The following is an 11,671-nucleotide window of genomic DNA, read 5'->3' as shown; positions in this document are numbered from 1 at the left end:
CTGGAGCAGTGGCTCACACCCGTAATTCCAGCACTTTGGGAGACCCAGGCAGGTGGATTACCTGAGTTCAGGAGTTGAAGACAAGCCTGGGCAACATCGTGAAGCCCCATCTCTACTAAAATACAAACAATTAGCCGATTGTGGTGGTGCACATCTGTAGTTCCAGCTAACTTGGGAGGCTGAGGCACAAGAAGTTCTTGAACCTGAGAGGTGGAGGTTGCACTGAGCTAAGATCGCGCCACTGCACTCCAGCCTGGGTAACAGAGCGAGACCCCCCTCTCAAAAAAAAAAAAAAAAGATAAATGAGTCATGATATTAATATCAGAATATAAAATGTCTAAGATTCTCAACGGTGTACCCAGTCAGAAAAACCAAAGTTCAGCTATGAGTACTTTATGGGAAAGTTAATCCATAATCACTTTACAGATTGAAGAAAAGTAAGAATATGCAATTCGAGAGCTTTTTTCTTTAACTGATTGTGAAGTTTCATGCATTATGGCTAGAAAAGGTTAAGCTGTACTTACGATCCCTAGATAGGATACTTTCTCTGGTAGACATTTTTTTTATAACCATTACATTGGTAGTGTTACAGTTTTCTTTGTAGTGTGTTTGGCATATGAGTTCTCTAATATGTTCCAGATTTTTTAGTGCCAACATTTAAAAATATCCTGTTTTGTCCAATATTTTTGTCTTTCAATTTTTATTTTTAAATTTTGTAATAGTGCACTCCTTTTTGAATATTGTCTTAAATTCAAGTAAACTTTTGAATTTGAGTATTCTGGTAATCAATTTAAACATGTTAAATGAAAGTATAAAGATCTTATATGTGTTTGCTAGAAGTAGAGTTGCAATTACTAGAAATTATTGATTTAGAGATTTGATTTTTCTCTGCAATTATCCTTTATATTAATAATTCCTCTTAGATAGATATACTTCTTCTGTTTTACATTAGAGGGAAAAACGTTCATGTGGTGTACTAGATAGTAAGGATGGTTGATTTGAGATCTTCAGAAAGGCCCTCCAGCCCAAGAAAAACCTGCCTTTTATTTATAGGAGAGTTCATTATTCATTAAAGGCAAGAGTTTGTTTTTCCTCTTTTGGCATGTTGGGAAAAAGCTATGTATTTTGTGACATGAAGCTACAGTTATTATAGTAACCAATTTAGCAAAACATAAACTATTATATTACTACAAAGAAGTACCATAGGTGGCGGGTCACAGTGGCTCACACCTGTAATCCCAGCATTTTGGGAGGCTGGAGTGCAAGACCAGCCTGGGCAACACAGCGAGACTCTGTTTCTATATTTTAAAAATTAAAACAATTAAAAGAAGTACCATAGGCATATGCTTTTTCTGTAACTTTATTTCTAGGGAAGCTTTCTTTTCTACTCCTGAGATTTTTGTGATTAGCATATCTAATATGTCAAATTTGGGTTCATATTTAACGTTGGTAGGTAGAAAAGACAAAACATTTATGTTTCTTATATGGTTCATTTATTTAATGCATGTATTTTGAGGACTGTAATAGGTGATGGAGATACAATTAAATTCAGAAGAAATATTCAAAGAGATAGCAGGAAAATAAATTTTAAAAATGTTTCAAAGGGAAGATTGTGTTAAGGAAAAAGTATGAGAAGCAACTCTTTAATAAGTGAAAGGGTAGTTATTTAGTATTTCCATTTTGTGTGACTATTAAGATGTGTGATATTTTAATATACAAATATAAAAGAATTGCTGAGATAGTTTACATTCTTTTAAAAAGTCTCAAAAACCCATGTGAAGTTTATACTTAACAGTATAGCTAAACTTGAACTAGCCACATTTTAAGGGTTTACTCATCACAGTGGTTGGTGGCTTTCATCTTGATAGTGCAGCTTCAGATTGTCCTGTCTCACCTTTCAGATCCCAGCTTGCCATTTCTCAGGGAGCACTTCTCTGATCGCCAGGCCTGTCATTTTCCCTTTAGAGCATTTATCACAGTTGCAAATTATATTTCAGTAAATAGGATTGTTCGATGCTTGTCTCTTCCATCAGATACAGACACGAGTATCTCCCATTATATCCTCAGTCATTACACAAAGCTAGTGCTCAATAAATAGTATTTGACTGAAGGAAGTGTGGAATTAATGTCTGAGGTAACCTGCCAGAGCCACACATTTAATTTTAGAATCAAACACTAAGTTCTAATTTATTTTACTGTGATGAATATGTGTAAAATATCACTAACATGAGAAGTGGTTTTAATTGTAAGTTGTCATTACCTGTAATGGTGTTTTCCTTGGCAGTAGTCCTGTAAGCTACCACGTATTTTTAACTAGTAGGAAGCTTTTAAAACTCTAAGCATATTTTTTAGTTGATTTAACATATTTGACAAAGAAGTTTAATAATTCAAAAATTTTTAATTATTTAAATTCCCTGCTCACATTCATTCTGAAAATTATGAGGTCGATATAAATTATTATAAAATTAAAGCATTTAAATGAATTTCTGTAAGATTTTTAGGTAGACCTTACTGAAAAAGTCCAACTTATTTTTAAAGAATGCTTACTGTGAATTTGATAAGGTGATTAAACCATGTGATCTACAATAGTTACTTAAAAGCCAAAAATTATGTTTTGGCCATAATTTAAACAATCTGAGATATGCCATAGTTTTGAGTATGAAAGAGAAATTAAATATGATTCTCTAATCTAGGTAAGTTCCCATTTTGTGTGTGCTGTGCAAGGAGAAAGAATGAGGTACTATTAAAGAATTGAGTAAGATTTCATTGCAAAGCTAATATTTGATCTATATCTTGAAAAGATATCAGGCATTTATTAAGGGTAGAAGGACAGGGGAAGGGTATTTTAGTTAAGGGAACAGCACATACACAGCTGCAGCATTTCAAAACACAGTGTAATGGTTCCTGTAAGGAATCAGAAGCAAGTAATTCAGTCTGTCTGCAGAGTGGTGTGTTCAGGCTCGGGCAGAGACAGGAAAGGTCTAATAGAACGACTTGACGGTAGACTTATAAAGATCCTCCATGTAGCACTCCTAGGAGCTTGAACTTATCCACTTACCTTGTGCAGTAGAGAGCAAAGGGATGGAAGAGAAACCTGAAACATATGATCAGTGAGATGGCACTTACAGTAAAAGAAATAATGAGGCGTGGACTGCCTTAGTGTGGGGGTGCGGAGACGGTAGTACAGGGACACCCTTAACCCTTCCCACCCCACCTTTTATCCCTTCCACCAAAAAGACAAGAAATTAGGACAGGGCATACATTTTGGTAAATTTTCTTCTTTAGAAAATAGATGTTTATAATGTGTCTGTGTTTTAGTGACTCTGAATGGAAACTTGCTGTGTAATAAGTCTATTAATTACTAAAGGACAGGATATATTTTATAGAGTAAAATGACTGTGATTCAAAAGTGTTATTTTTCACTGCATGCCAAACCTTTTAATGTAAATTATTTCATCCCCAAATAATAGTCTGCTTTTGCCCTATGATCATAGTAACTTTACTCAACTTAAAAGTGAAAGGATACGAATTAATTTTAAAAAGATTACCCATCTTATTAGTTCATTGGAGTTTTAATTATGCTTATATTAGGGCCTGTTTTCAGTTTTGTTTATCAAAATTTAAGAAATAAAGTAGAAGTCCAGATAGGATAGTTTGTAAAAGCATAACTCTGTGTACCATGAACCAACACTGTAACCAGGAACAAGCAGCCCAGATAAAATGCTTTTGAAACCATATATATCTCTTGTTGCTTAGGGAGATCATCGGGGCCAAAGCAGTGGCATGAAAAAAGTAGTATTCATTCTGCTCTTTGTCCCAGTCAGTAATGTTTCTCAAACAAAGTTTATTAGAAACTCTTCCTAACCGTACTGGTTGCAAGGGTATGTGGTCAGGACACTCTTACCTTTTTTTGACAAAGCTATCCCACTGTTACCCTCAGCAAAAGTGTCAAACTGAGATGAATTCTACACAGTCTTCTCATTTCTGCTGACTCCTCATGTTTTTTGGAAAGGACAATGCAGAGTGAAGCCTTTTCTCACTTATTGACCGTTATGATTCTCATTGTTATCATGTTATTTTAGGGGTATCACAATATTGAGGTTGTGATGGGCTTTCCATTATATTTATTTCTTAATACTTCAGTGAGGTTTCAGTGTGGCCAAAAATGTTAATGTTTTGACAACACATGTCCTATGCCATTGATAATAAAATAATACATTTGATGAGTGCTAAACATAATAAATATATTCAAATAAAGTTTATAATAATTTTGTCCTCATAATTAATTTTGGTAACTTCATTATTTTAAAGGACTGGATTATGGTAAATTTTTTAGATCTAATGTTTTACTTAAATGAATTAAAATATATTTGTTTTTCAATGCAGATTTGAGTTCTGTGAACCTGCATTTGTTGTTGGTAATTGCCTCCAGATAGCATCTGACAGTCATCAGTATGATCGAATTTACTGTGGAGCAGGAGTCCAGAAAGACCATGAAAACTACATGAAAATATTACTAAAAGTCGGAGGCATATTAGTCATGCCTATAGAGGATCAGGTAACTTTTACTCTCCTTTTGTTTAGTGGCCTAGGAAGCAAGCACATTTGTTTAAGAAATGTTGGCCGGGTGTGGTGGCTCCTGCCTGTAATCCAAGCACTTTGGAGGCCAAGGCGGGTGGATCACCTGAGGTCAGGAGTTCAAGACCAGCCTGACCAACATGGTGAAACCCCATCTTTAAAAAAAAAAAATAATTAAAAGATTAAAAAATGTTATTCAGTGAAAAGTACATTGTAACTTTTAAAGAAAAATACTTTTTACCAGATCTGTCTTATTTGTTTAGAAAAAACTTATGCTTATATTAGGGCCTGTTTTCAGTTTTATTTATCAAAATTTAAGAAATAAAGTAGAAGTCCAGATAGGATAGTTTGTAAAAGCATAACTCTGTGTACCATGAACCAACACTGTAACCAGGAATAAGCAGCCCAGATAATCAGAAACATCTGATTATTTAAACAAAGCAAATAGAGAAAAGATCTATTATGACTAGAGGCAACTTGGGCTTTCAGTTCAGCTCAGCTACTCCCTGTGCCTGGCGTTCAGCAAGCTGCTTCTTCCTTTAGTTTGCTCACCTAGAAGTTGAATGTGATGATCTCTACCAGCTGCTCAGTTTCCCATATTCTTCAGTTCTTCGAACATAGTGAAAGGAAATCATAGCCAGGCATGGTGGCTCACGCCTGTAATCTCAGCACTTTGGGAGGCTGAGGCAGGTAGATTACTTGGGCCCAGGAGTTCAAGACCAGCCTGAGCAACATGGCGAAACCCTGTCTCTACAAACAAATACAAGAATTAGCCAGGCATGGTGTTGGTGCACCTGTAGTCCCAGCTACTCAGAAGGCTGAGGTGGGAGGATTGCTTGAGCCCAGGAGGTTGAGACTGCAGTATGCCATGATTGTGCCTCTGCACCCCAGCCTGGGTACTAAACGAGACCCTGTCTCAGAAAAGAAAAGAAATCCTGTTTGTGGTTTGATTTTGAATGACTTAACTTCGTTAATAAAACCAGTGAACTAAAAAAAAAAAAATCATCATCAGTACCATATAGACTCATTTGAGCTTCAGCTATTCATGAACATTATTAAATTTATATTTTTGCCTTGGTTTAGAATTGTTAGGTATAATGTAAGAACTACTAGTTTACTCAGAAAATAGGTACACCTTTCAGAAGCAAATTACTTTAAAAAGTTATAAAAACATTTAAAAAATATTATCTCTAATATTCACATTAACTGAAATCTGAACTGTTTAAAATACCTTGCAGTTTGTGTAGTGGAGGTAGAATGTCTAAGACAGCTGGGACCTAGCATGATAGTTGTGGAGTGTATATATATCTTGGAGGTCCCTTAACGTCACCATGTGTCATTTGCAGCTCAGTGGATCTCATTATTACCATGTACTGTGCTCTGTAGCAAGTCATTTGTCAGGTATTAAAAAGGCAGAGTATACAAATACTCATTTTAAAAAGCTCATGGAAAAATATTATTAGAATGCTTCCAGGGTTTACACTCCCAGTTAAACAATCTTTTTATTTATTTATTTTTTCTTTAACAATGCATTTTCAAATGTGTAAAATGTGACCTTCTCATCAATATTTTGTGGAACACTTACTCTATACTATTTTACAAATACCAAATAGAATAACGAGCTGCTTTTTGTGGTATAAGTTGAATATACTAGTTAAACTCGAACAAGATGTGTATTGAGCTCCTATTTTTTTTCTGTGACCAGTGATGAGTGTTTGCTGAAATGGTAAAACTCCTAGTCTCTTTGTAACTACATTTATTTGTGAAATATCAAGTTGGGGGTTGAATTAGAATCTATATTCCATGAATATCGTGGAAGAGCATGAAGTCAACTTGTTGGTACAGTAGTCAAAATATGGTCTTATTAATAGAATGCCTTTAACCAAATTAGTGGACCTGTCTCAGACACGTGTTTTGGAAGGCAATGGCATGTATGGATTGTAGTGCTTTCCTAGACACTGTCAGACCCCAGATCTAACATTGCAGACTCACTTGGCCATATTTGAGTATCCCATTTGTATTAAAATATCTGTATTACCAACAAATAATTTTCATTCCTTTTGTATTTTATAGCAAATATTTAAATGGAGTTAATTGGATTACATTTAAATATAAGTGAGTGTATGGCTCTCGTTGGCAGTGTCCCCTTAAAACAAAATTTTGATTGTAAGGTGACCACATTGCTAGGATTAAGCTGTTCACTTTTTTTTTTCTCTAAATAGTTAACACAGATTATGCGAACTGGACAGAACACTTGGGAAAGTAAAAATATCCTTGCTGTTTCATTTGCTCCACTTGTGCAACCAAGTAAGAATGATAACGGCAAACCAGATTCTGTGGGACTCCGTAAGTAGCTCTTTATATTTTCTGATTGAATTGTGACTTACAGCATTCAATTTATATGCTTGTGATTTAAGACTGAGTAATTACGAAGAATTAAATATTTACACAGTAAGATATTTGGTGGATTTATTCAACTTTTTTTTTTTTTGAGACAGAGTCTTGCTTTGTTGCCAAGGCTGGAGTGCAGTGGTACCATCTCGGCTCACTGCAACCTCTGCCTCCTGGGTTCAAGCGATTCTCGTGCCTCAGCCACCCAAGCAACTGGGATTACAGGTGTGTGCCACCACACCCAGCTAATTTTTATAGTTTTAAAGGAGATGGGGTTTCACCATGTTGGCCATGCTGGCCTCGAACTCCTGACCTCAAGTGATCTGCCTGCCTTGGCCTCCCAAAGTGCTGGGATTATAGGCGTGAGCCACTGTGCCCAGCCTCAACTTTTCTTTTGATAAAATAAAGCCCTCACCTTATACCAGACACTGTTAGCTACTTTCATGGAAATGTAAGAAGAAGGGGCAGGTCAAAGCAAACCAAGTATATTAATTATAGTTTGTGATGTGGTTGTAAGTTACTGGTTGTAGGAAGGGCATCTACTGTAGGTATGGTGATAAGGAAGACCTTTCCGCCAAGGCAACATCTAAATTATGACTAGAGTAATAGAAAAGGACTTGCCACATCAAGATTTATTGGCAGCATTTTTCATACACAGAGATGATGAATACAGAAGGCTTTAGGCTGAAAAGAACTTGGTCATTTTCAGACCAGGCATAAGGCCCAGAGTGGTGGAAGCTCATTGGCTGGCTGTGGAGGATGGATTATCATGGGAAAAACAGGCAGGCAGGCCAGTCAGGAGGCTTTTCTTACACCCAAGGGAGAGTGGATGATGGTGTGGATGGCATTGTTTAAAGGCAGGAAAATAGCAGACTGATCATAGTTTTTTTAACCATGAGGTAAAATTATTTACCAAAAGTAACCTCTTGACTTAGTTTGTCTTTTAAATGAATTTATTTCATAGGAACTTGACTTTATAGAAAGATATAATTTTATTTTCAATGTTCATTCTACTCTCTTTGGAGCTGCGTGACTTTTGGACTTTTGGGGTGTTTTTGAAAATTCTATGAAGTAATATTTGTTTTGTTTTTACGACGGAGTCTCACTCTGTTGCCCAGGCTGGAATGCAGTGGCATGATCTCAGCTCACTGCAGGCTCCACTTCCCAGGCTCAAGCAATTCTCCTGCCTCAGCCTCCTGAGTAGCTGGGATTACAAGTGCCCACTACCAGCCCTGGCTAGTTTTTGTATATTTAGTAGAATCAGGGTTTCACCATGTTGGCCAGGCTGGTCTTGAACTCTTGACCTCAGGTGATCCTCCTGCCTTGGCCTTCCAGAGTGCTGAGATTAAAGGCATGAGCCACCTTGCTCGGCCTGAAGTAATATTTGTAAAGTGCTTTTCTTAGTGCCTGGCATGTAGTAATTGCTTGATGAAAAGTGATGTTGAGTTTTTGGGAGGGCTAGTAAACTATATTTGCTCTTCCCTGCCTAAGTTCTTACCAAATGGAAATAGGCTTGGAGGTCATATAGATAAAGGTTGAGAGGTCAGCTTTGTTACCAAGCAAAGTAGGTGAGAGAATATGGCTTTGCCTTCTACCCTGACATAGACAGACCAACCCACTCACCCAGTTTGAGGCAGTGGCGCCAGCCTGCCACCATGGGAGTCTACCTTTAAATACATGGTGAGCAGGGCCTAGTCAATGTGTGAGTCCTAGAGGAAAGTAGTCACATCCCAGAGGAAAAGAGGAAGGAATGACAGCCAAACATGGCCAGCTGTTTGTTACACGGCTGAAATACACAAGCCTAGCTGTTCCTCCACCCTTGGGAAGAATGTATGTGATGATGCAGAGAGGCTCACGTGGCTCTCTGGTGAGTGTTGCTTGCTAAGAGTGTTAGTGGCATAAACGTTTCTTCAGCTTGACTTTGGGAGAGTGCTTTGCAAGTGTTTTCCTCTAATGGGAGCCACCACCAAAGGAGATATTGACCACTCTTTACGGATTTGTGAGTCAGACTCAGTGCTCTTATTGTGATCTCATTTAGATCACAATAAATTAAGCAGACCTAAAAAGTTTTCAACCTTTGATAATTCAGAAAGTGTTAGCAACCGTTTTTTTTTTCCAAATACATTTGCTAATATATACTTTGGCTACTTACAAAAAGGATTTGAGTCCATATATAACAATCTGTATAAAACAAGAAAATTAAAGATAAAACAAGAATGATAAAAAAGGATTATCGTAAGAGAGACTTACTCTATTGGAAACGTGAGGTTACTGTGTGGAAATGTTTATTCAAACTTCCTGTCTAGTAAAAAACAGGTGTCACTGGGTATGCTCTGGGACATAGTAAAGTACGGGACATTCATTTCTTTCTAGCACCAGAGTCAGTGATTTATCACTTGGCTTGCATTGTACGATTATTTCCATGAAGCCTACTTTTTAGTAGACTACAGATGCTCCTCGACTTATGGTGGGACTATGGCCAGATAAACCCATTGTAAGTCACAAAACATTGTGAGTGGAAAATGGATTTAATGCTGGCAACACAGCAGACGGTCCCCAACTTAGGATGGTTCGACCTTAGTTTGATTGCAAGAGTGATACTCATTTAGTAGAAACCAGAACCGTATCATGAGACATAAGTTGAGCTCCTCAACTTAAGGTGGGGTCACATCCTGATAAACACATTGTAAAGTTGAAAAATCCGGCATTGAACCGTTGTAAGTCAGGGACCATCTGTATATTCTGTCTGTTTCTGCTATATTAGTACTATTTATTACAGTAGACTGTACTGTAGTCACTGGTTCCTACTTAAACTCCTTGCAACAATAATAACAAAGTAAAACTATTTTCTCCTTCCTAGTTTTCTAACACTAGAATTACAGTTTATGATAATTTTGTTTAAACTCTCCTAACTGGATGGGAAGTAATAAAAAGAAGTAATGAAAATTTCAAAGCTTGGCTTTGACAGTGGCCTAACTGTAAATATCATACAAAAGAATGTTTATAGAATCCCTTGTTGATTTCTGTGCAGCAGCTGTTTAACTATTTTACCTTGTAACTGACACTGTTAAAATCGCAGAATTCTATCCGTAGTCATTTTATTTTTTATCTGACAGTTTATTAACATTTATTTATTATACTTTAAGTTCTCGGGTACATGTGCAGATCGTGCAGGTTTGTTACATAGGTATACATATGCCATGGTGGTGGTTTGCTGCATCTATTACCCCATCATCTACCTTAGGTATTTCTCTGAATGCTATCCCTCCCCAATACCCCCACCCCCTGCTCTTCCTCCTCTAGGTCCCCCACCCCGCAGGCTCCAGTGTGTGATATTCCCCTCCCTGTGTCCATGTATTCTCATTTTTCAACACCCATTTATGAGTGAGAACATGCAGTGTTTGGTTTTCTGTTCTTGTGTCAGTTTGCTGAGAATGATGGTTTCCAGTTTCATCCAGGGACATGAACTCATCCTTTTTTTATGGCTGCATAGTATTCCATGTTGTATATGTGCCACATTTTCTTTATCCAGTCTATCATTAATGGGCATTTGGGTTGGTTCCAAGTCTTTGCTATTGTGAACTGTGCTGCAGTAAACATACCTGTGCATGTGTCTTTATAATAGAATGATTTATAATCCTCTGGGTATATACCCAGTAATGGGATTGCTGGGTCAAATAGTATTTCTATTTCTAGATCCTTGAGGAATCACCACACTGCTTGGTCCAGATCTGAGTTCAAGTGCTGGGTATCCTTGTTAATTTTCTGTCTTGTTGATCTGTCTAATGTTGACAATGGGGTGTTAAAGTCTCCCACTATTATTGTGTAAGAGTCTCTCTCTTTGTAGGTCATTAAAAACTTGCTTTATGTATCTGGGTGCTCCTGTATTGGGTGTGTATATATTTAGCATCGTTAGCTCTTCTTGTTGCATTAATCCCTTTACCATTATGTAATGCCCTTCTTTGTCTCTTTTAATCTTTGTTGGTTTAAATCTGTTTTATCAGAGACTAGGATTGCAACCCCTGCTTTTTCTTGCTGTCCATTTGCTTGGTAAATCTTCCTCCATCCCTTTATTTTGAGCCTATGTGTGTCTTTCATTTGAGATGGGTTTCCCGAAAACAGCACACCAAGGGGTCTTGACTTTTTATCCAGTTTGTCAGTCTGTGTCTTTTGATTGGGGCATTTAACTCATTTAAATTTAAGGTTAATATGGTTATGTGTGAATTTGATTCTGCCGTTTTGATGCTAGCTCATTGTTTTGCCCATTAGTTGATGCAGTTTCTTCATAGTGTCGATGGTCTGTACATAGCATAGATAATATGCTGTGAATGCACAGTTTCCATCTTCCCTCATTTTAGGAATGTCAAAACTAATCTAAGTAGCTGGTAAGACTGCCATTGGTTGGATTGAATGACATTTATAACTGTGAATGTAAAATAAGAGTAAATTTAGTAGAATAAGGTAAATTGGAGAAGAGGAGCCTAAATTTTTTAAAAAATCCATTATACCTCCAAAATATTTACAGACTAAATGATATAAAATATTTCATCAAAATAATCTGGGGCGATTATGGGAAGAGTGATAATTGCTGAAGCTGAGTGCCCAGATACATGGGAGTTATTAAACTATTGACTCTTTTCTGTGTATACAGTCATCCCTCCTTACCCTTGGGGGATATGTTCCCTTACCCTCCAGGGGATGT

General features: G+C 37.0%; 1 protein-coding gene across 3 annotated transcripts in view; it reads left to right on the top strand.

The window, feature by feature from the left end:
* The window catches only part of PCMTD1 (protein-L-isoaspartate (D-aspartate) O-methyltransferase domain containing 1), an 87,599-nt gene that overhangs the window by 68,734 nt on the left and 7,194 nt on the right, over nucleotides 1–11,671 (top strand). For all 3 annotated transcript variants that reach the window (XM_012442935.2, XM_012442936.3, XM_012442937.2), the window contains 2 exons: nucleotides 4,387–4,558; nucleotides 6,801–6,924. In XM_012442935.2, coding sequence (XP_012298358.1) covers nucleotides 4,387–4,558; nucleotides 6,801–6,924 — 296 coding nt within the window. The remainder of the gene's footprint in view (nucleotides 1–4,386; nucleotides 4,559–6,800; nucleotides 6,925–11,671) is intronic.

The sequence above is a fragment of the Aotus nancymaae genome, unplaced genomic scaffold (genome assembly GCF_030222135.1).
Source record: "Aotus nancymaae isolate 86718 unplaced genomic scaffold, 86718_ANA_hifiasm-v0.15.2.pri h1tg000036l, whole genome shotgun sequence".
In the NCBI taxonomy this organism is placed as follows: domain Eukaryota; kingdom Metazoa; phylum Chordata; class Mammalia; order Primates; family Aotidae; genus Aotus; species Aotus nancymaae.
This window is presented reverse-complemented; position numbering and strand designations above follow the sequence as displayed.